Genomic DNA, 25893 nt, shown 5'->3' with positions numbered 1-25893 from the left:
TAGACGAGGGATGACATGTCAAAAAAATAATGAGATGAATTGTCCAGAAATAAATTGGAGTTAACACATCTAAAAAAATTTATGAGGGATGATATGTGTTAACATTATGCCTGGATTAATGTTTCAGTAATGTTTTATACAACTGCAAAAATAAAAAACTGTTTGTCGTATATTGGTATGATGTTGGCGTCGTCGTCCAATTAAGACATTTGGTTTTCACACTATAACTTTAGTACATGTATAAGTAAATAGAATTTTATGAAATTTGAACACAAGGTTTATGACTATAAAAGGAAGGTGTGGATTGATTTTAGGATTTCTGGTCCCAACAGTTTAGGAATATGGGGCCAAATAAGCCTTTTTCTTGGTTTTCGCCCAATAACTTGAGTATAAGACAATAGACAATAGACAATATTTTATTCGCACAAACACATTTACATTAAATGGTTATGGCATACAAAATTAAGACAATAAACTTACAATAGTTAAATTGATTACAATTATATTAGAGTGACATGTGGTATTTTCTATAAGTAAATAGAAATCTACGAAATATTAACACAAGGTTAATGACCACAAAAGGAAGGTTTGGATTGATTTTGGGAGTTTTGGTCCCAACAGTTTAGGAGTTATGGGCCAAAAGGGTCCCAAATTAAACCATGTTTGATGCCGAGGGGCCAGGGTTTCTGTTTTTTTTTCATAAAAAAATATTGTCAGATCATCAATTCGATGGAAAAAAATATTGTGGTGGGGCTGAAACCCAATATTCCCCAAGAGTCTTAAGTTTTAAAGGAAGAAAAGTTTGACTGATAAGAGCGTCGAAACACAAATCTGACTCCGACAAAAAAAAAATCATAAATACACCCTCCCCCCTTTTTTCCAAAGTAAAATTTTAAAAATGTGATTTTTCGTACGGTGTAGATAGAAAACCCCGTATGACAGAATAAAAATGACCCTCAGAAACGACTATGTTTTATTGGCAGTTTCTGATTCAAACAATTAAAATTAAAATGACTATATAAACAGTGTGTTTTTCTACTTTCGTTTTCAATTGGACCTGTATCCCGGGTCTAACCTGCGTTTTCTCTTGCGCCCAAGATAATTTCCAGGCTACATTTTTTATCTCCCTTTCCTTCCTGATATTCTTCCTGATAGATTGTTGTCACTGTTTACAAAATTATAGGTAAGTTCAAGCTGTCATTTAACTTTTGAAGCATTCAATCACTATGTCTTAATGGTCGAAGAATAGTAAAAGATCGTAAACGTACATTTGCATAGAATTTTGGCCTTGGCCCCGATCTAAGACTCCAAAACACTGAGCCCAGTCTCGATAAGCTGCGGAACGGTAATACTCTAAGGTTCTTACGACGTTTTGACAACTCGCGGACCATAGAGCTACTGTTCCGCAGCCAGGTCCCGATTATACAATTTTTTGGTCATTTTGAAATCTAATATAGTGTCCAAAGAAGGGTAACAAAACAACTACCAGGGCTAAAAGACATGAGCTACCCAGAGAGACTAAAAAAACTAGGCTTACCTACATTATCCTATAGGAGAATAAGAGGAGACATGATCGAAACCTTTAAAACAATGAACGGATACTACGACAAAGAAGTTAGCTCATTTTTAAGAAAGGCAGACGATTCTCAACAAAGATGTAGTAGTAGGACCAACAGTAATAAAGTAGTGCATCAAAGATTCCAATCTAATATCCGTAAACACTCTTTCTCTGTTAGAATTGCTAAAACCTGGAACAAACTACCAGATAAAATAACAAAGTCACCATCGATAAATGCATTCAAAAATCGACTAGACAAATATTGGTCAGACGAAGAATTATACTATAATGACTATAGAGCAGAAATATCCGGAAGTCACGGTCAAAATAGTATAAGAAACACATTAAATTACGAGTCTGGTGAAGAGGAACCTTGAGGGATCCTGTACTGGAAATCAACTATAAGTAACTATAAGTAACTATATAATTTTTTTTTTGACCCCTCCTCATAATATTTCACTATTTTTATTTGATACCCCCAGTAAAAAAAAGAATTGACCCACCTCTATTTACATATGAAATTTTAACATAAAAAAACGTGTACAGTACCAAATTTCACGAAAATGTTAAAAATGAAAACATTTTTGTGGGGAAATTGTCTTGTCTTCCATAAGACCTTTTCTGTGAATATTAGTAGGATTCCTTATAGAACAGAACAGAACATATTTTATTTCCAATTAAGGGCCCACAAGGGGCATACAGAGCATACATGAATAAGGAAAAAGAATATTAATTTGATAGATACATACAATGTAGATACAAACATTATTTTACATACAGTAACAATACAATTACTAACTCATATTCACTTTAATAAATTTACCAACAGCATTAAGGACCTGATTGTCTTCACAGTTTAATAAATAAATAAATTTATGCTGATTATCCAGTAAGGAAAAATTTGGAATTCTTTGGCAAACAAAGTCAAAGAGAGCATCTCTATCTGATTTAGAATTTTCACAGTTAGTTAAAAAATGGATTTCATCTTCAACACAGCCAGAGGAGCATTTTTTGCAAATTCTTTCATTTCGTGGAATATTTGAAAAACGTCCAACTTCAATTTGAAGCTTATGAGCAGAAATACGTAATTTGCATATAGATCTTCTTAAATCAAAGTCCTTTATTAAAGAAAGATAATTTTCATAACCAAAATTCTGCTTAAATTTCACATAATTAAACAGTTTTCCATCAGAAGCTTTATTTTGGCTAGCATACCAATTGCTAATATATTTAGTGTGAATTAATTTGCTAGATATGTTCAAAAATTTATATTGTCCAAAATGTTTTACTTCTGGTTTAATTTCAAAAACTTCTAATACTTTCTTAGCAAATGAGTACCAAGAAGTTATGTTAGATTTGTGAAGCTCTTGGCTGCATTTATAAGCATCTTTCAATAGACTGAATTCAGTTGTAAGATTTTCAAATCTTTACCAGTATTTTACAATTGACTTTACAATATCATAATGTAAGGGGAAACGCCCCAGTTCTGATAATACAGCAAAATTGACACTCCTTTTGTGTACACCAAGTATAAACTTAGAAAATTTAAGATATGAGCAGCCACATTTTCCTATTAAAGCAGGCCCCCCCCTGGATCGGCCTATGCTTTAATGAAACCTCAATTGAGTCGCTAAACTTTAATATGGATAGTTCATGCTTTCAGCTTAAACAATTCAGTTGCTCATTTATCGTCACATTTCATTCACAAATGTGTGATAGTTACCTTGAAATTTTGATCTATTTGCCTATAAAGTACAAATTTTGAGGGAGTTAGAGCTATAAATGGACTCCAAGGGATCTTGTTATGAAAACAACTGGATACATTCTCGAGGATACATTGTGGTGTTCTTCATCTCAGAGTCATTATCAATGCCTATCAATATTCAAATGCAGAGTAGATAAATATTTAATCATTTATAGAATTTATTGCCATATACTATGTTTTTTCATAATGTGGTATGATTTGTATGTTTGGACAAAATTTTGCACAAATCGCTGTAGATTTTTCTTTGATTTGTACTTTATATCTCTCAAACTAAAATTATGCTTAGCAGTAAGGCTTGTTAATTTATTGATCAAAGTGAGTGAAATACATATATAACAACTGAATTATTTAGATAATGGAGCTGCATGCAGCTTCCTACATCACCAAAGTCTTGTGATGTCTTACTTTATAATTGTATATAAATGGTGTTAAAAGTATATTTTGTTTTGACTGTTGTAATGTTCTTCTAGACATTTTGTCTCTTGAAGTATGTAAATACTTATTGTCCTGTGTGTTAAAACTTGATCTCCCCACTTTCAATTTATATAAAAATTTGAACTCCCCTTTTCCACATATATACATGTAGAAAAAAACTTGACCCCCCTGTATTTTGACCAGCCCCCCCCCCCCCCTCCCAGATTAAAAATGATAAGTCACTAACCAGGGTAGTTTGGATTTCTTTTAGGGCTCCCACTGTTTAAATTTAATTACAATGATCTACAATACCTTCTTTGCTATTTTGTCACACATGTATATATAGTGTATGAAATATTGATGTTGATGAAATATAAATGTGCACTTATAATATATGTAGACTGGTAATACAGATACATACTGGCACTACAAAAAAAACTAAACTGGAAACTATGACATTATGCATGATTTAAGATTCTTCAGCAATCTCTCCTACATTATGGCAGGGCAACAGGTGGGAGAATGAAAGTTTAGACAATCTTTCAATACTGATCATCACCAAAGCAGTTATGCATGTATTATTATTTAAAACAATAGATCATAAGATCAAATTCTAAAATTAAAGGCTGATTGCTATTGTAAATTTGTAACTTTGTAGTTAGTTTTATTTAAACATATTCTAGAAAATAAGTGAAATGGATCAAATAGCAGCTATACTATAATAAATCACTTGGTCAATTTAGCTATATTTTTCATGGTTTTACTTTCAATAGTTTTTTCCATGCACTTTATAAGTTGTAGTTACTTTACAATTCAAGTATTCCTTCCTTATGTTATTCAATACCTCATTATATATACTAATAGTTATGCCTACACATAAATGTATCAAGACTGTACCATGACTTACTCTTATAAATTGGGACTTGGCTGGAGAGTTGTCACATTGGTATTCAAACCACATCTTCCTATATTCTATTGTTACAGTTTACTTTCCTCTTTTTCTAAAGAGTAATTCAGGATTCAGAGACAGTTTGGAGCACCTGAGATCACCCCTAGTTTTTGGTGGGGTTTGTGTTGTTTATTCTTAAGTTTTCTATGTTGTGTCATGTGTACTATTGTTTGTCTGTTGATCTTTTTCATTTTTAGCCATGACGTTGTCAGTTTGTTTTAGATTTATGAGTTTGACTGTCCCTTTGTTATCTTTCGTCCCTCTTTTGTTATTGAGCTTACTATTGTCTCCCCTGAAAGTGTTCCATCAATCAGGGAAAATACTTTAAAAACAAGATATATATTAAAAAAAATGAGGTTTTCGTCTTCCAGGATTATTTATTTTAATGGTAAAGCCAACATTGATGACTACTTATTATTAGAGCAATGTAGCCAAGAGAACTTCAATTATTAAAAAACGAAGAAATTATGACCATGATGACTGTTGAACAATGCAAGTAAAAAATAAAATTTGAAAGGTTAGGGGTACATTTATAACATGTATAAGTCTGCTACTATACATCACAGGCACTCATCTCAGACCCCCCCCCCCCTATAAACCTTTTTGTCAATAAGTTCATCATAGATACCAAGACTAACAGGTATATAGGGGGTAAAAATCTGAGACAAGTGCCTGTGCTAAACATGTTTACTTGTATCCGTAAATAAAAAAAACACTTGTATATTAACATGATTAATAACTGTCAAATGACCATATTTTTACCTCAAAAAAGGTACAAAAAAACCTTTCTTCTAGTTTCCAGACAATAAATTGTGTTGAAGTTTACTCAACACAATTCATTTAATTCTCTTAAATTGTACACTTTTCCTATAAAACAAATATTCTTAGAATTTAAAAAAAGATTTGGAGTTCACGTTTTTGTCTTCAAAATATTTTTTTTTCAAATTTTTTTTTGGTGGGGTTTATACTTTTTTCTGTAAGATTTTTCAAAAATTCTAATTTTGTATCAGAAACCTTAATTTATTAAAAAAATTGATCACAATCAAAATTAAGACATTGTAATGCTTGAGTAAAATTAAGAAATCGAGATCTATGAAAAGGACTTGTTTTTTATCAGCCCATGAAAATGGTACCATGAAAATAAAATATTCCACATGGTCAGAATATTTTGAATGTTATGTGAGAAAACTTGTGACATTTTAAGATAAAAACATGATAATAAAATTGATATTTTAGAATTTTGAATTTCTTAGATAATATTGACCATGAAAGAAATCATATGCTATTGATTTCATGATTGATTGATGATCTTGTACAGCAAAGATGAGTTGTTTATTTCAAATAAATTTTCGCATACAACTGTTTATGGATATTTGAAAAGATGTCCAAAATAAAGTCAAATCAAACTCGTTTTCTTTTTTTTAATCAACAAGTTTTAGTCAAAACCTGTTTATATATGTCGGTGACATATAAATAAACTCATCATTGATACCATGATTACAATTTTATATATACACCAGATGCGCGTTTCGTCTACACTACAAAAGACTTATCAGTGACGCTCGAATAAAAATAAATTAAAAGGCCAAATAGAGTACGAAGTTGAAGAGCATTGGGGACCAAAAGGTGTAAAAGTTTTGCCAAATACAGCTGTATCTAGCTATAAGAAAAGAAATTCAATTACATTATGTAAACTTGTGCTCTCCTGTAATATTTATAAATACGCTATTCAATTGGAACACCTCGGCCTTTCTGGTTGCACGAAGAAATAACTATTGTACTGCGTAGCGAGAATGGCCGAGTAGTTACGATTGATACACTATATTATTACTATGTCTTGAATATAGAGGTGTGTGTGTGTTGCAGTGACGTTAATAAGCATACTAAATAAAGGCAACAGTAGTATACAAAAAAAAACATCGACCCAGTGGTTGTAATTAAACATCATTAATACCAGAACTAAATTTTGTATATCACTGTTCTAAAGTCATAAATCGATTGAGAGAAAACAAATCCATACTAAAACGATAGGAAACACACCAACTATATAAGAGAAAAACAAAGAAATGCAACAAAAACCAAACGACAATGCAACACACATAGAAACGAACTTTATGAAAACAATTGCCATTTTCCTGACTTGGTCCTACACAAAATGTCCGTGACACCACGACTGGATTAACGCCACAAAAGTGACGTCAATGGCCATAGGTAAACTTCTGAAAAATGGATAAACATCAAGATTACCATGTATTATAATATGTAAAACACTCATACAACACATATAGTTAACTTAAAAAAAATTCAAAACGACACTGTAAATTACTGATAACTTTTATTTCTGAATTGTCATTCTGTACTATGCATTTACTTGGGACATTCATAAATGGTCTTCTATACTGATCACATCTTCTCTAGCCAAGGACAACGACCCGCTCCTCTCCTCTCCACTTACCATCAGGAGGAAGTGTACTGTAACCCTTGGCTAACGAAGATGTACTGTTCATGGCATGAATGTATGCAATTTTTGCTGAAGTGCAAAACCTAGAATTAAATTTGTAAAACAATAAGTGGACAGCATTCAACAATGAGCAAACCCTGGACCGTTTAAGAAGCTATACATGTACATGTATATAAGGAGTTAAATAAATTATGCATACACATGATGTCTTGGACTATTATACATAGTTTTTTTATAATATATATTAGACTGATTAAATAATAGTTTGACCTCGGGTCCTGATGTTAGATTTTTTGGTAGTCGCAAGCCTGTATGGCTTAAAGCCTGGCATTGGTACTTGTTTATGGATGAATCTAGATGTCATTTTTCGGTTTCTGTGGTGTTGTGTTATTGTTTCATTTACACAGAAAGACTTCTTTTGGAACCATCCGTTATTGGAGTAAGCAAAAGAGGGGTGTCAAATTAAAAAAAAGATGTCTTACCAATAACGCAAAGTTAAACATAAAACAAACTTCGACTGGCAAGTTTATTTGAGAAATCGCCGGGTTACAAGGAATATTTCTTTTACAATGGACAATGGCCTATAAAGTACATTTCAAATGGAATGTGTCAAAGAGAAATCATTTTACCAAGGGTTTGTATTCTTACTTTACAAATCCTTGCTTTTACGTTATTGTTTATAAGAGCTTTGGGGAAAGTCTATGAAGTTATTGACTAAGTTATTGATGTCCTTTTATCAGAACAACTCTGAAAAGGAGAAAACATTTTTTGAAAAATTTGCTCTGGATATTGCCTTATATTATGCAAAGACTTTGACCAAGTTTCTTATGAAGTTTTTGTCGAAGAAGCGAGACAAAGCGATCCTACATTCCGTCTTCGCCGTCGGCGGTTTGCCGTGTCCACAAATATTCCCTTTGAAATTTCATGGATTGCTACCAAACGTGGACAAAAGCTTGCTTATGGCCATAAGAAAGTATGCAGAAGTAAATATGGTAAAAAAAGACCCTGTTTTTCCTTATTTTACTTATAAATGGACTTAATTTTTCTGCCATGAAACATTACATTCACTCTGTGGTTAGTTAAAGTAGTTATCAAAGGTACCAGGATTATAATTAAGTACGCCAAACGCGCGTTTCGTCAGTGACGCTTATAACAAAATATTCATGAAGCCAAACAAGTACGAAGTTGAAGAGCATTGAGGATCTAAAATTCCGAAAAGTGGTGCAAAATACGGATAAGGTAATCTATTCCTGGGATAAGAAAATCCTTAGTTTTTCGAAAATTCAAAGTTTTATATTCAGGAAATTTATAAAAATGACCACATAATTGATATTCATGTCAACACCGAAGTGCTGACTACTGGGCTGGTGATACCCTCGGGGACGAAACGTCCACCAGCAGTGGCATCGACCCAGTGGTGTAAATAGTTATCAAAGGTACCAGGATTATAATTTAGTACGCCAGACGCGCGTTTCGTCTACATAAGACTCATCACTGACGCTCATATCAAAATATTTATAAAGCCAAACAAGTACGAAGTTAAAAAGCATTGAGGATCTAAAATTCCGAAAAGTGGTGTCAAATACGGCTAAGGTAATCTATTCCTGGGATAAGAAAATTCTTAGTGTTTCAAATTTCAAAGTTTTATATTCAGGAAATTTATAAAAATGACCACATAATTGATATTCATGTCAACACCGAAGTGCTGACTACTGGGCTGGTGATACCCTCGGGGACGAAACGTCCACCAGCAGTGGCATCGACCCAGTGGTGTAAATAGTTATCAAAGGTACCAGGATTATAATTTAGTACGCCAGACGCGCGTTTCGTCTACATAAGACTCATCACTGACGCTCATATCAAAATATTTATAAAGCCAAACAAGTACGAAGTTGAAAAGCATTGAGGATCTAAAATTCCGAAAAGTGGTGCCAAATACGGCTAAGGTAATCTATTCCTGGGATAAGAAAATTCTTAGTGTTTCAAAAATTCAAAGTTTTATATTCAGGAAGTTTATAAAAATGACCACATAATTGATATTCATGTCAACACCGAAGTGGTGACTACTGGGCTGGTGATACCCTCGGGGACGAAACGTCCCGTAACCAGCAGTGGCATCGACCCAGTGGTGTAAATAGTTATTAAAGGTACCAGGATTATAATTTAGTACGCCAGACGCGCGTTTCGTCTACATAAGACTCATCAGTGACTTTCATATCAAAATATATATAAAGCCAAACAAGTACGAAGTTAAAGAGCATTGACGATCTAAAATTCCGAAAAGTGGTGCCAAATACGGCTAAGGTAATCTAGCTATTCCTTTTTCAAAATTTAAATAACTTTCTAAACTTTCCTGGATTTCTACTTAACTTGGACAGACCCTTGTTTATGATCAAAAGGTAGTATCTTATTCTAGTAGAAAGTTTTGCTAAAATTTCGTTCCTGTCTTTCTATATTTTACCTATAAATTGACTTAGTTTCTTTTCCAGTTAACATAACATACAGTCGGCATTTAACGTTTTTTAAACATTTATTAGATTTATGAATTGGATTTTTATTAAACTTAGACAGAAGCTTCTTACAGTCAAGAGATATTATCTAGAGGAACATTTTTCTTATTTTTTTTCTAATTTTTGTTGGGCCTGTGACGAACAGCAAAAGTAGGCGAGACACTGCATTGGTTCCGCGGAACCCTGAAGAATATTTACTATGATGCTTGAAATACTTGCTTTTAGACTATATCTTAATGTTTTTAAAATATTAAGTGATTTACTTAGTCTTCTAAATATTATAATTAGTATCCCTAATTGGCATGCAAAAAAGAAATGGCAAAAAAAAATCATAAATTGAATGTTAAAGGAGACACCTATGTTGGCACCTTTTTATACGACCGCAAAAATTGAAATTTTTTTGGTCGTATATTGCTATCACGTTGGCGTCGTCGTCTGTGGCGTCCGAATACTTTTAGTTTTCGCACTCTAACTTTAGTAAAAGTGAATAGAAATCTATTAAATTTTAACACAAGGTGTATGACCACAAAAGGAAGGTTTGGATTGGTTTTGGAGGAGTTTTAGTTCCAACAGTTTAGGAATTAGGAGCCAAAAAGGCCCCAAATAAGCATTTTTCTTGGTTTTCGCACAATAACTTAAGTTTAAGTGAATAGAAATCAATGAAATTTAACCACAAGGTTAATGACCACAAAAGAAAGGTTGGGATTGATTTTGGGAGTTTTGGTCCCAACAGTGTAGGAATAAGGGGCCCAAAGGGTCCAAAGTTAAACTTTGTTTGATTTCGTCAAAAATTAAATAATTGGGGTTCTTTGATATGCCGAATGTAACTTTGTATGTAGATTCTTAATTTTTGGTTACGTTTTCAAATTGGTCTACATTAAGGTCCAACGGGTCCAAAATTAAAATTAGTTTGATTTTAGCAGAAATTGAATCGTTGGGTTCTTTGATATGCTGAATCTAAAAATGTACTTAGATTTTTTACTATTGGCCCAGTTTTCAAGTTGGTCCAAATCGGCGTCCAAAATTAAACTTTGTTTGAGTTCATCAAAAATTGAATAATTGGGGTTCTTTGATATGCCAAATCTAACTGTCTATGTAGATTCTTAATTTTTGGTCCCGTTTTCGAATTGGTCTACATTTAAATCCAAAGGGTCCATAATTAAATTTAGTTTAATTTTAACAAAAATTGAATCGTTGGGTTCTTTGATATGCTGAATCTAAAAATGTACTTAGATTATTTACTATTGGCCCAGTTTTCAAGTTGGTCCAAATCGGCGTCCAAAATTAAACTTTGTTTGATTTCATCAAAAATTGAATAATTGGGGTTCTTTGATATGCCAAATCTGTCTATGTAGATTCTTAATTTTTGATATGCCGAATCTAAACATGTACTTAGATTTTTAATAAGGGGCCCAGTTTTCAAGTTGGTCCAAATCAGGATCCAAAAGTATCATATTAAGTATTGTGTGCAATAGCAAGAAATTTTCAATTGCACAGTTTTCAGCAATAGCAAGAAATCTTCAATTGCACAGTATTGTGCAATAGCAAGAAATTTTCAATTGCACAGTATTGCGCAATAGCAAGAAATCTTCAATTGCACAGTATTGCGCAATAGCAAGAAATCTTCAATTGCACAGTATTGGGCAATGGCAAGTATTTTCAATTGCACAGTTTTGCACAATGGCAAGAATAATCTAATTGCACAATAATGTGCAATAGCAAGAAAATTTCAATATTCCTTGAAAATTTGCGTTATCTTTCTTTGTCCAGAAAAGTATTTGAATCAACTTAAATCATTGTTTTATACAATGTACAATGTATATTCACTTTTACTACCAACTGATAAATTAAAACAATCTTTACCATTCAGTGATAACAAGCACTTTTTAAAGTCATAAGAAACGAGTGACCGGTGAAAAATTATGTTCTTGCAATTCTTGAACCAATGTATACAAACATCATAAACTTAGTCTTCTGTGCACGAATTTATCATTTTTTTCGTCTAAATTTCGTATAATCGTCAATTTTTTTTCAATCGGTCAGTGTTGTTGTGAAAATATGGCAGGTAATTAAAGTTCGTGTTTTGAAGCCGAAGTTTAACGATGGTCACCTGTTTGTCAACAATCGACAAAAAATAAACAAAAAAGCATGGAAAGAGAGCACGTGTTTAACATGTGAATTCAGATAATAGTTTATTTTAAGGACATTCATGCGTATTATGATCACCGGATTTTTACGAGATGGGTCACACTGAGGTCACTTTGCATACGGAAAATATGTCGGGGGAATTGGTTGCTGGAAGCAAGCAATTAAAATAAAGTAAACTTCTTCTAAATATGAATAAATTAAAGAATTTTCTTCAGAAAATAGTAAATGAACGTAAGTTTTATAATGAAAACTATCCATTGAGTTATAAAAAACATATGCATTATTTTTTTTTGATTTGAGGTTTCTTATGACTTTAACATTTTAATATTTTATGATGTATTTAAATGAGTATTTATTGTTAGGGGCCATTAGAAATTTGAGTTGAGATCAATTTTGGAAAAGGGAAAGGGGGATGTGATTTTTTTTTATAAATATTCCACAGCATAGTGAATGCTTAAAGACAAAACAAAAAAAATTAAGTTCATTAGACCACATTCATTCTCTGTCAGAAACCTTTACTGTGTCAACTATTTAATCACAAACCAAATTTAGAGCTGAATCCAGCTTGAATGAGGGGGAAGGGGGCAAGGCATCTTCGCTAGCCAAGGGTTACGATCCACTCCCGCTCTCTCTGAAGAGAGCGGGAAGGGAATGGATCGTAACCCTTGGCTAGCGAAGATGGGGGCAAGGGGGGTCCCAATAACAGCAAAACAGCAAATTGATTTGTCTCATAATAGATAACAAGGAATTAAAATGGACAAAAAAAAAATAACAGTAAATGTAATATTAAAATAATTCAGTCTTTGACAATCAGTATTTCTTTTTACGGATATAATCCTTTATAATGCATTCCATTTTCTATGACTATGTTTTTAGTATTTATTTATGTATCGTATTATGGTATACTGTTGTCTGTTTGTTGTCATGATTGTCGGACATTAACTCAAAAACTCTTTTACCAATTTGCATTAAACTTTGGGAAATTGTCGATATCTATTGTTGTTTTTTTATTTTTTTTTATAAATTTTAGATTTTAATTTTCTGGGTAATGGTTTTTTATTCAATAAATTTGGTGCTTTTTTTTCAGTTTTCTGATCATATCTCAAAAATGCTTTTACAATTAAAGCAAGGAATTTTGGTGAATTGTTTATATCTATATTAACATGAGGTCACTTTCAATTTTTATAAATTTTAGATTTTACGTTTCCGAGTTAACGGGTTTTATCAATTAAAAAAATGTGATTTTCCAGTTTTCAGACATAAACACAAAAATGTTTTCCGCAGTTCTCATGAAACTTTGCTGAAATATTTATATCTATTGTTGTAAACTCCCTTTTGATTTTTTATTAATTTCAGATTTAATGTTATTGAGTTAAGGGATTTTATTCATTAGAAAAAGGTGGTATTTTCTAGTTTTCAAAAATAACTCAATTGAACAAATTTTGATACTCCAAAAGCAATTTATTCCACTATTTCTAAAGGCCTTATTTGAACAGTTTTTTATAAGGTTTTTGATTGTACCAAGTGTGCTAGTAAGTAGAATACTTAGTTTAGTAGGGAAACAATGGCTTATAACAAAATAAATCTTTGTTTATAATGAGTAATGTGCAGCTTCGGACCTAGCTGCGGTATCGTAGCTCTTTAGGTCCTTTTGTTATTTTTTGACTATTTGCGGACCATAGAGCTACGGATTTTTCCTATTTCAAAACGTTCGGAATTGCGACCCAGGTTCAGGTCGCACTTATTTCCCAAAAATTTATTCTTTATAATCCATGCAAAGCTTGTCAATATATCTAGTTCGTTTCGTTAGATATTTTTCTAGGATATGACGTACCTACTTATGTTTGAATATTCATTTCCTTAACACTATTATCTAATTATTTCCATTTGTATACATTCTCCGCCTATTTTGTTCGGCCATATTGAATCTCGTGGTGACGTCACGAAAATCAAGAAAAGATAACTCAAATATCCTCGATCTCCTATGTTGGAGGTGAGGAACGCCTACGAAAAACAAGAACAGATAACTCTTATAGACAAACACGTGTTGGTTTGTTTTCTTATTTCTAAGCGAGAATCGAGTGTTTAAAAGACTTTAAAACATTTATTCATACTATATATTTAAATTCCATGAAAGAATTATTATTTCCGTTAGTATCTAACCTTAATTAAACGTACTTTCATTCAAAAAGTCATGAAAATAAAATAAAAGACAACGTAAACAAACTAGCACGTGCTTTCCTATAAGAGTTATCTTTTCTTGTTTTTCGTGACGTCACCACGAGATTCAATATGGCCGAACAAAATAGGCGGAGAATGTATACAAATGGAAATAATAAGATAATAGTGTTAAGGAAATGAATATTCAAACATAAGTAGGTACGTCATATCCTAGAAAAATATCTAACGAAACGAACTAGATATATTGACAAGCTTTGCATGGATTATAAAGAATAAATTTTTGGGAAATAAGTGCGACCTGAACCTGGGTCGCAATTCCGAACGTTTTGAAATAGGAAAAATCCGTAGCTCTATGGTCCGCAAATAGTCAAAAAATAACAAAAGGACCTAAAGAGCTACGATACCGCAGCTACTTCGGACCCAATTACATGGTTGGAACTTTCATTGTACAATGCATTTGGTTCTGCTTTGAAAAGAATCACAAAGCTGAGTCTATGTACCATATTATATAAAAGGTTAACTGGTTGTTAGGACCTAGTCCTTATTTAAGATCTTTGTCAGATATTCCTGGCCATATGTTTTCCTTTTTGTCATATTAAGAATCGTTTTAATTTAATATGTTCGTACGTGATACAAGGAACATTATTCTCATACAAAAAAATGAGATAATTCTAAATACACATTCATAAAAAAAAAATGGAATTTATTACAAAGGATGATCCTAAGATATACTTGAATTGTCTTGGACCTCACTTCTGTGATGGGTATATGTTAATGGAATCCTTCTCTGAATACGGGACAACATATTAGTAGTGGTAGACCCCAATGTCCAATGATCTTCAATTCATACCGAATATTGACTGTCAAAAAAAATTGCTAACATTCCAATTTTCAATAACAGTTAACAGCAAATACATTATCACAATAACAGATAACAAAAAAACTAAAAGCCTAATAACAGCTAACAAAGAATAAGACAATAACAGCTAACAGCAAATATGTTTTCAAAATAACAGATAACAAAGAATTAAATTGCCCTATAACAGCATAACAGTTAACCCTTTGCCCCCTCTTGAATGTTGTGTCCATACTTGCCCCAACCGTTCAGGGTTCAACCTCTGTGGTTGTATAAAGCTGCGCCCTGCGGAGCATCTGGTTAATTATTGAAATATCATAAAGTATGAAAGAATTACAATGTTTAGTTACCATAATCAAATATGCCACCAATTTACACTTTTGTCACGTGGTCTTTGTTGTAATGGTGTCTAACGATATATATCACTTCCTTGTAAGAATATGTCCTGTAAATGTTCGTATAATTATATCTGTATAAAGTGATTTATTTTGTGGTATGTGCCTCAAAATCAAGCAAACAAATATATGTTTATTGTATTGACAGCATTTTCCCAATTCACTATTGCAGAAGTCTGAACAGTGAAATCGACGGACAAGTGGGATGGCATCAGGGGTTCATGCAGTATGCTTGAAACATAACAAACAGTGGAGGAATAGGTTTCAGGAGTTTTTAAACAAAATCAGTGGACCAACCAGAAGAAATCCATTAATTTGTCAAAGTGATGTTAAAAGAATTACAAAAGCAGTGTGCACATGCACAGAGGCTGTCAACAAAAAGGCTGTCAACAAAGAGACTGTCAACGAGGGTAAGAACAAATTAACTTATTTCAAACTAGTTACATGTATTAATTTATGAATATAATGATATAATGTTACCCGTTAAACGGCGTTAATTGAAATGCTTATTTCCCCAAAAGAAATGTCTGGTAATCTGCTAAGCCTTTTTGTGTGTATCCGAATATCTTTTTTTCAAATTGAAAATCCCCATATATATTTATAGACTCACTTCAAGAAGAGACTATTGGGCTTTGAACGCTGGCATACTTTTATCAAATCGTATACCTGTCGTTTTTTTTTCTTAAACATTGCCACCTCAGTTGTTATTTTCTACTGTATGTGAAATTATTTGGTTTCATGAAATTTCACGAGTTCCTGATTTAAGATTATTGTTCTTTCCCTTTGAAGTTCAATTAGCAAGAAGGAAGGACCCTGTGAGATTTGCATAAAACATTTTGATTTTTACGAAATACTACTCCAAATCTCAAAATAACAAACGTACAAATGACGATCTTCAATATTATATGGAGAGTCATGCATGAAAAAACGTAGTTTCAAAACGGTGGCATATTTTCAAACTTGTCCTCGTTATACAACAAGACAAATGGATGATACTAGGCCACAATACCTTGAAAATAAAAAATAAATAAATATTCAAAGTTATGGGAAACCCCTGATATTAATAATGTTTATAGTTTTACGATTTCACAACCAAGCTAATTTCTTTCCAATCTTATTAAAATAAGTTCTCATCACTTGCTCCTCGATTTTTTATATGTCGCCGTGTGACACATAAAAAACGAGGAGCATGTGATGAGAACTTATTTTAATAAGATTGATTTCTTTCCACCATTAATTTTCATGATCAGAACTCGTATACCTAAAATTCTGGTAATAGACTGAATTTGGTTTTTGATTGTTTAAGGAGGCTCGCGGGTATAAGATTTTCAGAAAAAAATTAAACATTTATTTTTCGTTACAAAATTTAATAAGTACCTTGAATAGTTGTTACTTTATCATATGGTACAAAAATCATTCCAAAAAATCAATTCGTGTTAGCCCCTGATTACTTTTAAAATGTAGATATCAGTGAAAACGGTTCAAATTATATCCCTTTGGTGCAAAAATGCCATTTCTTGGCATTAAAATTGAAATATCTTTTTTTAATCATCGGTGACCTATATTTTTATAGTTGTTTTCGAATAAGCTGTACGTAACCTAAATAATTGTAAAATTTAAGCGATTTCTGTAATTTAGTTCTTTTTTTATTTCAATATTACCGCTATTTCTCCTATTAGCTCAACAGAAAAAAAGGACATTAACAAAAATGTATGCTTCTTTCAAAGGCAGATTATGAGCGTAAATGGACGGTGACCCCATTTTTTTATTTCATTTTTCTATTAAGTATAAGATAAAGTTCATTTATAGAAAAATATAGCGATATCCTATATTAAATAAAAAAAAATGATTTAGACCAGCGAGCCCCCTTAAGCAGTTTTTATTGATGATTCGACCTGTTTTAAGGATGTACCCAACACTATCTAAAATTGATTTGGCTCGTTTAATTTTCTTAAAATTTTGACAAAGTAGTTACTTTGACCCTTTGAAAAAATATAAAAATTTCAAAAAAAACTTTGAACCAACCGTTTTATCAGAAAAAATACACTGGTTATATAGCAGTTTGACAAACACTTATTTTGATCATTGAGAAGCTTAATATTCCCTTAACAACACAACGTAATCAAAACGTGTAACTGATTTTACAGAGTTATCTCCCTGTAGTGTTAGGTTCCACCTTAAAGAGGGCATGAAAATACGGATTTGTTTGTGTTATTAAAATTTGCTGTTACAAAATATTATAAATTATTATAAATTAAGGAATGTATCTCCTTCATGCAAAGCTCTGATTCTTTTCACGGATTTGGCTTTACTTTTTGGACCTTTTGAATTATAGCTCTTCATCTTTTATATAAGCTTTGGATTTCATATATTTTGGCCACGAGCATCACTGAAGAGACATGTATTGTCGAAATGCGCATCTGGTGCAAGAAAATTGGTACCGTTAATTTTATTATTATGATTTGCTTTTGTTCATACTGAGGACTTTGTCTATGAAAATATATTAATGTACTTGAGAATCATAAAGATATGGGACCATAGCACAATGCATTAGGGTAACACTTTTCAGGAATGCATATGGTTCTCATTCAATTTAGATAAAAATCAAAGTTTAGAGTATTCTTCACTAATACCACAATTAATTCAAAAACATATTAGGGTAATAGTGGAGCACCCTTTACAAAACAACAAAAATTAATGGTGATCGGATGGCATACATGGCGCCAATAGCTACATACAAATCCTCTCAAACCATGTGGAATTCATATCATGAGATACAATGTACATGTATATGATCAGTTATCACTAGACTTTTTTTAGACCGTTGGTTTTCCCGTTTGAATGGTTTTACACTAGAAATTTTGGACCCTTTATAGCTTGTTGTTCGGTGTGAGCCAAGGCTCTGTGCTGAAGGCCGTACATTGACCTATAATGGTTTACTTTTATAAATTGTTATTTGGATGGAGAGTCTCATTGGCACTCACACAACATCTTCCTATACCTACTGCCAGGAATGTGATATGAACATGTTTCTCATTTGGTCCCAATTGGCGGAAACATGGTTTTAAATGGGTTTTTTTAATACTAATACTAGTAGTCCAATTTTAAACACTACAAAAAACAATTTTAGTAGGTGGATGAATTCAACACTCCACAATCTCATTTGGTTCTCATTTTGGGGACAAAAATAAAATGGCCACCTCCTCTTACAATTTTTTACCAATTTCAACCAAATTTTAAAGAATGTCTTCTATGAACCATTCTGAGTTGATATGTTTGATCTAATCGGATGAAACGAAAGTGGCTAAACTTTGATTGGCCATCTTTAAAAAAAATCTTCTTTTATTTTAAAATCAATAAAATTGAGAATGGAAATGGTGAATGTGTCAAAGAGACAACAACCCGACCATACAGCAGACAACAGCAGAAGGTCACCAACAGGTCTTCAATGCAGCGAGAAATTCCAGCATCCGGAGGCGTCCTTCAGCTGGCCCCTAAACAAATATATATACTAGTTCAGTGGTAATGAACGCCGTATTAAACAAGAATACTTACATAAAACTTATGAGGTTTGATTATAACAAAACTATGTACAGCTTAAAATATGTCATCATAAGATACTATCTCAAAAGTTATAAAGAGATTAATTTACCAGTTGAGAAATACAGATTCATGTTAAACTTTGGTGAATTTAATTGCTTACATACTGACATGCTTTCCTCTTCAACTTTGGGACTTTATTCATAAAAAAAGTGGTGGGAAATAACTGAAAAACGCTTGGAGCAGTTTTCATGAAACCTGGGTGACCTATTTTATATCTACATGTTGTTGTTGTTTTTAGCCATGGCATAATATTGTCAGTCATTTTCGACTTTTAAGTTTGAATGACTCTTTGGTTTCTTTCACCTCTCTTTTAAAAAAAATGTCGAAAATCAGAGTATTTCTAGTTGATTGAAATCACAAAGACGAGCTTAAAGGCGATGAACGTGTCAAGTGCACATGGTGCAGCGCTTTTTAATAGTATAAAAGTCTCAACGTATGAGATTTAGTTGTACATTTTAATTGATAGATACATTTCATTTATTTAATTTATTTTAGCATGGAGTACCATTACACAACAAAGTATTCAAAATGCTCACACTTATTATCAAAGGTCTGTGAATTCTGATAACAGTAGAACTTTACTCAAAGATTTTTATGTAAAACTTCATGAGAAGAACATTTTTACAAGGAATAATAATGGAAGTGCAGATCGGCTTATCTTCATTTTATCAAACAAATTGCTTCCCGTTGGACAAGTGAGAGAAGATATTTTAGAAAGAATTTGTCCGATCATACAGCGGCCGCCTGGGGAACCAGTTCATATTGGATCACTTAAAGCAGATCATACTGGTCGTTTTTTTGGAAGAGGAGGAACAGGTATAAGGGAGGCAGTTCATGGAATACCAGTTGGTAACATCACGATTAACATGAGGCCAATTTCAAACTCGGATATGGTTGAAGCCCATGCAACATTTAGCTGTAGACCGAGACATAATCAGCAGGTTTTGGATGGACTTAGCCAAAGAGTTGGATACTATGAGCAAACTCAGCCAGTTCCTCTAAGTAAATATGTTTTTCTCCACCCTTTGTAAAAGTTGTCTTCCTTTAAAGACTTTAAAGCAAATATTCCTTACATTGTTGATCATTATTTTGAGAATCTTTTGGGTTATTAATAATATGAAATTTTGTTCCTTCTTTTTACATATTGCTTGCTTTTTTTTTATTATTACAAACGCTCTGTCGTCACAGCCTTTACATCTTTCAATGTGTGGACATTTCAGTTTTTGGCCACAGTATGCTTTATCACTTGGACTTCATTATTTTAGAAAGGGGCGACATTCAAGGTTACATCAAGAGCATTTACTGTCTTATCTAAGTTTGATAATCCTGTAGTTTTTATACATCCTGCCTGTCTGTCTGTATGCTGGGCAATTATAACAGTTTGTTTTTCTCACTTTTCCATTTTGACTGAGCTATACTTTGATTGTCCCTTTCATACCCTGTCATTTTTTATTTCATATAAACCTTTTCACACTGCTGTGTTACAACATTTAAAAGAAAATGTCATTACTTAAGGTTCATCATAAGGAATTGAAAAATATGGCCGTGTTTTCACCTTAAAAATTACTATGAGTACAGACAAACTAGTACATCCAGGAAAGTTTTAAGGCATGGCAGGAACTAGATATATAAAAGTTATACGAAGTCTACGTTTCAGAAAATAAAAAACTTACCTGGATTTTCATGTCCAGTTTTTTTCAGTCTGCAGAAGATAGCAAAGTAAACAAACACCCGAGTTTCATTTGATACGGTCCACTCAGTTACACAGTTTAAATCACCTATTGTTTACAGGTGTCTATTGTCCATCCATTGTCCATTTAAATCAATACTACTCACAACATTGATTATATGAGGGGAGCTTCTCAGTCGTTTTCACTACTTAGTTAATTTTTGCACCTTCTGCAGGAACGAAAAAAACTGGAAGTCAAAATCTAGAAAAGTTTATAATTTTCTAAAACATAAAATGCATTTAAAATTTATATATCTAGTTCCTGCCATCCCTTAAAACTGTTGAAGGTGCATAGGTAAGTCTGTACTCAGAGTAAAATTTGGGGTGTAAATACGGCCATATTAGCCAAAAGGTTATGATGAACCTTAATCGATTTATAACCATACCAACACATAATAATTTTTCTGTTACTTTAGTTGCTTAATGTAATCTCAGTTGGAACACTCATCTCGAAAAAACACACAAAAATAGAGCACACTGATATTATTTTTCTTTTGTAATTGATTGCAACTAGGATTCTATTCATATTTAAACTTTAGATAAGATATTCCTGTAAAATTGTGAATTTTGAAAAGTGTGAATGACAAGTAATGGTACTTCAATATTGAAAATGAATTTTCTATTATAAAATGTTTAAACAAAATACCAAACATTAAGATAAATTCAGAAGGTGGAAGTCCATCAAACTGACAAAAACAAATCAAGCGCTTGATTATATCAACCAGCAGAACGACTGAAAAACAACTCATCTTCATATCGACTTGGAACAGGCATCGTCTGAAGAAACTGGTTGATTGAAACTGAATTTTTAGCTAGCTAAACCTCCCGGTTCTATGAAAGTTGTTTATACTGTCAGAGGTCAAAAGTGATTTCCACCTCAAAACTTGTCCTGTGGTTTGAACTGAAATCGCTTAAAAAAAAATATTACCAAGTAACTTTACTTAATAAATTTTCTTATACGATTTTAGTTTATATGATAGGATATTTTTTTGGGATGGAAATTCTCTTTTGTCCACTGAATTTAGTTTCATAAAATTTATAAAAATTTGTGCTAGAAATCTAAACAGACATAATTGGTAAACAGATAAAGACAGTCAAATTGCACGATGACATATACTAAACCAAAAATATGTATTGACACATGAAAGTATTATATATAAAACTAAAATTACAAGATATGACTTTTAATTCGTCGGACCACCTGTGCCTGTTTCCCAAACAATTCGATTTTTATCTGCATAGGCAAATGCTAGATCAAATATAGAATTTTACAGAATATATATCATGTATATAAGAATCGCTTATGTCCCCATTAATATTAATAAAGACAACATTAGTACATCGCTGATCAAAAGTCACTTATCCCTAGTTTTTGGTGGGGTTCGTGTTGCTGATTTCTTTGGTTTTCTATGTTGTGTCATATTGTTCTGTTGATTGTCTGTTTGTGTTCTTTGATTTTTAGCCAGGCGTTGTCAGTTTATTTTCGATTTATGAGTTTAACTGTCCCTCTGGTATCTTTCGTCCCTTATCAATTTAACAAACAAAAAACAAAAATCCGGGTCACAAACCAACATCTAGGGAAATGCATCATCTAGAAGAGAAATACAACGACACATGCATGAAATTTACAAACTTAAACGATACTAACCCTAACCCTTTACTGTTACCAACACAAACACATTCTATCGACAATTAAACGTCAATATAAGGTAAAATAGCTATTGAATATAAAAAAAAAGTAATGACAATTTACTTTAATAGAGATGTTAAGTATTATAACGCTTCTACTTTCTACATATACGTAACCGTGACTCATTAAATATGAGAACTCTCTTAAATTGTATCATAGAAATCAAGATAATTAATGATTTCACTGAATAATTATGCATGTGTATGTAAAATATTTTTTTTTTATTTGATAACAGGAGCAAGACAACAACATGGGAGAAGTGGTCATCAAGGTAAGATGTCTATTAAATTTATTTATTTTTTCGTTTTTTCTTCAGGAGAAAAAAAGGTGGAGAACTGAATACATTTGACCTGTAATCTCAATATATATACTTTTCTTATATGATACCAATTAAGGGCAAATATTAAAAGTCGATAAAAGAATAAAAACTGTTATGACATACATTTCGTCTCATTTAAACAGAATCAAGCATACTTTAAAATGTTCAATACTTCCAAGCATTATGGCATGAACAAAATTGTCAAATCCATGTTATTTTCTGCCGATAATTTGTCAATATGTTGAATGAACATAAATGTCGTTGTACATTTGTCCTATACTACGGGGACCTCGTTGCCCAAGGATCTAAGAAGTCCAAATATCGTATCACTAGCCTGTCATTACTGTTGTTGTGAGTTCGAATCCCTAACGTGGTAGGCGTTCGACTCCAATATAAATTGACTATAGGATCGTCAGTTTTCCTTCAAAACAACGAATCTTCTAGACTACTGACTTCCTTTTTGGTTAGTAGCTCAATATTGATGGGCTGCAACTTTGTTTGATTCGTTATACACCTATTTCCTCATACTTTTAATTACGAGTAGGATTATGCTTACGAATTTGATGCGGCTGTCACACAAGTGAGAGGTTTAGTGCTATAAAACCAGGTTCAATCCACCATTTTCTACATTCGAAAATGGCTGTACCAAGTCAGGAATATGACAGCTTTTGTTCATTCGTTTGATGTGTTTTGTCCTTACTTTTTACTACAATACGTGCATTCTTGTTTTAAGTATATGTCTGTTGAAGTATCGAATAATATGTTTGGCTTTCATGTAATCTCACTGTGAACAGTTTCTCTGTCGCACATGGCTTTGAGGTTTCCTGATGACGATAAATCAAAAAGATCGATCCGGCCCCTTGAAGTGTATAACTTTATTTAAATTTACATAAAGTATTTCAATTTCTGTTGATATTATGGTAATTGTAAACTTTCAAACAGCAGTGGGTTTTTGTGCCAATTAATTTGAACATGAGTGTTGGTAGTACGGAAATACGAATATAAAGGTTATTGGTCATTTTTCAATTACTGTTTCAACAATCTAGCCTCAAATATCATAAAAATATATATAGTAATTGAATTAAGATATTTATGATTATGTATAACTTTTGTAGACATGGATATGTAGATGTCCTCCCTAAAGAAATGGAATCTAGATAGAAGGAAAGATGATAGATATCTATTGTTAAGTTTTATTGATAAGGTTTTTTTTATACGAAAATTGTAAAATACTAGTATTGAATTGCTCTCAGACTTTACAATATTAAAGTTCATCTGGGTTTTTAGACATACGTCTAATTATATATAATGATGAAAAAAATGTCAATATGTAAGGTTATGTAATATTTGAAACAGGTTTGTGTTCCCTTTACCCAAAGAGCCTGTATGAGTTCCTGCCTAGACTTAGCATCCGTCGTCTGTAACTATTACACCAAACTTGGAAGTACTATGCCAATTGAAACAAATTGTACCCCTGTCATCCTTGGGGTTACAAGTAATCCGATTAACGATTTTTGGCTATTATTTTGAGAGACATTAAAGTGGTCTCTAGACAGGATAAGACCACCAAATATAAGTCAACATTTATAAAATCAGTTGGTTCGTTACAATGTTATTGCCCTTCGACTTGGATCAGTTTGTTGTGGTGTTGTTGAAACTAAAGAAGATATTGAGAGAGACCGTAAAATAACAAACCCTATCATTAAAAAGTCATGGTGATCGATTCTTACTGGAGTCTTTGGCCAATAATAACGGTATTAATTCGTTGTTGAACTAATTCCAAACACAAGGAGAGCGATAAAGACTCTAGTTTCTAAAATTGCACCACGATACAATTGGGAATGGAAATGGGGAATGTGTTAAAGGGACAACAACCCGACCATAGAAAAGACAACAGCAGAAGGTCACCAACCAACAGGTCTTCAATGATGCATGCATGAGTGTAAGACCGGAAATTTGGTCAAAACAATATGAAATTGAATCTGTGTAATAAGAAGCACACTGAATTATACTGTTAGAATTACATGGGAATTTATATATATAATAGCATTGGTAAATCTGAATTGTAGACCTGAAAGTAAGGAAAATATGGGTAATTTATTAGTGGTAATGGGGTCATTGTGTTCCTATTTTTTACCTCAAAGGGGTGTATTATACTAAATGATAGTAAAAGTGAATATAAATGTGTAATTACTGAAAATTCTGAAATGTCTTGAGGCTTGTAGTAATTGTCTTTAATTGATAGTTTTGCTTAGCTTGTAAAAGTAAAAATATTGAGTTGGAGTAGGGAGATGATGGAGAGAGAATGAGTTGTTAAAAAGGGGGAAATATTTACAATACTTTATTTATTATCACTAAGAATAGTTATATTTCTCTCTTTATTTTAATAATCAATTCAAAACTCAGTTTCCATCATATGCAAGCTTTAAATGTAAATATAATCATACAATTCATTCAGTAGAAATAAGGGTGAAAAACATCTTTAGGAATATTAAACATGCATAACTTGATTTCAAAAAAACGAATCGGAAACTGAGTCATTGTTGAGTATATGACAATTAGCATGAACGTGAAATGCTTTATCTTGTTATTGTAATTGTATGTCTGAAGTTCAAACAATTGAATACTGTATGTGAACTTTCTATGCATATATTTTTAACCAATGATTTATTTTCAATCTGTTATTACTAATTATAAGTGCTGTTTTTAGTTGTTTTTAAAAAAATCACCAAGTTTACTTTATATAAATATTTACTGTTGGCTTGTTTTATATGGTACCTGTTGAGTATATGACAATTAGCATGAACATGAAATGCTTTATCTTGTTATTGTAATTGTATGTCTGAAGTTCAAACAATTGAATACTGTATGTGAACTTTCTATGCATATATTTTTAACCAATGATTTATTTTCAATCTGTTATTACTAATTATAAGTGCTGTTTTTAGTTGTTTTTAAAAAAATCACCAAATTTACTTTAATATATAAATATTTACTGTTGGCTTGTTTTATATGGTACCTGTAGATTTACGTTGAATTTGAGTGCACTTTTGCTCTTTTTAGAAGGTTTCTAAGGGTTGTTGCATGCTGTGAAAATTATTCATGGTGAATGCATGAGCAAAAAAGAAATTAGAAGATTGTATTATGCTTCCAAAAAAGTCCCAGTGGTCATTTATACATTTATCAGAAATGATCAGGTATACATTTTTGTGCATATTGTACATGAAAATCAAATGTATTTTTGTAACTGTTTGATAAAAAAAAATTAAACTCACTCATTCCTAATTCAGAATTAGTTATTAATCTTTTTAACAC

General features: G+C 32.1%; 1 protein-coding gene across 3 annotated transcripts; it reads left to right on the top strand.

Moving 5' to 3' along the window:
- The first annotated feature begins 1075 nt into the window (after positions 1-1075).
- On the top strand, positions 1076-24108 carry LOC134720781 (uncharacterized). Of its 3 annotated transcripts, none has more exons than XM_063583278.1 (5): positions 1076-1183; positions 15410-15647; positions 19336-19842; positions 22495-22530; positions 23694-24108. In XM_063583278.1, the coding sequence occupies exons 2-5, from the start codon at positions 15443-15445 to the stop codon at positions 23705-23707; spliced, it is 762 nt and encodes a 253-aa protein (XP_063439348.1). In that variant the 5' UTR covers positions 1076-1183; positions 15410-15442; the 3' UTR covers positions 23708-24108. The 3 variants fall into 3 exon arrangements, with proteins under 3 accessions (XP_063439348.1, XP_063439350.1, XP_063439349.1); XM_063583280.1 differs by lacking the exon at positions 1076-1183 and adding an exon at positions 15233-15274; XM_063583279.1 differs by lacking the exon at positions 1076-1183 and adding an exon at positions 15235-15295.
- The last annotated feature ends 1785 nt before the right edge of the window (positions 24109-25893 follow it).

The sequence above is a fragment of the Mytilus trossulus genome, chromosome 6, assembly GCF_036588685.1.
Source record: "Mytilus trossulus isolate FHL-02 chromosome 6, PNRI_Mtr1.1.1.hap1, whole genome shotgun sequence".
In the NCBI taxonomy this organism is placed as follows: Eukaryota; Metazoa; Mollusca; class Bivalvia; order Mytilida; family Mytilidae; genus Mytilus; species Mytilus trossulus.
The sequence above is the reverse complement of the archived record's forward strand: the minus strand, read 5'-3'. Positions and strand labels throughout refer to the sequence as shown.

Excerpts from the sequence above, each read along its gene's own strand:
- LOC134720781 (XM_063583278.1), top strand. The coding sequence starts at position 15,443 with ATGGCATCAGGGGTTCATGCAGTATGCTTGAAACATAACAAACAGTGG. Across the intron at positions 15,648-19,335 it reads CAAAGAGACTGTCAACGAGG|CATGGAGTACCATTACACAA; the intron begins GTAAGAACAAAT and ends AATTTATTTTAG. Across the intron at positions 19,843-22,494 it reads AACTCAGCCAGTTCCTCTAA|GAGCAAGACAACAACATGGG; the intron begins GTAAATATGTTT and ends ATTTGATAACAG.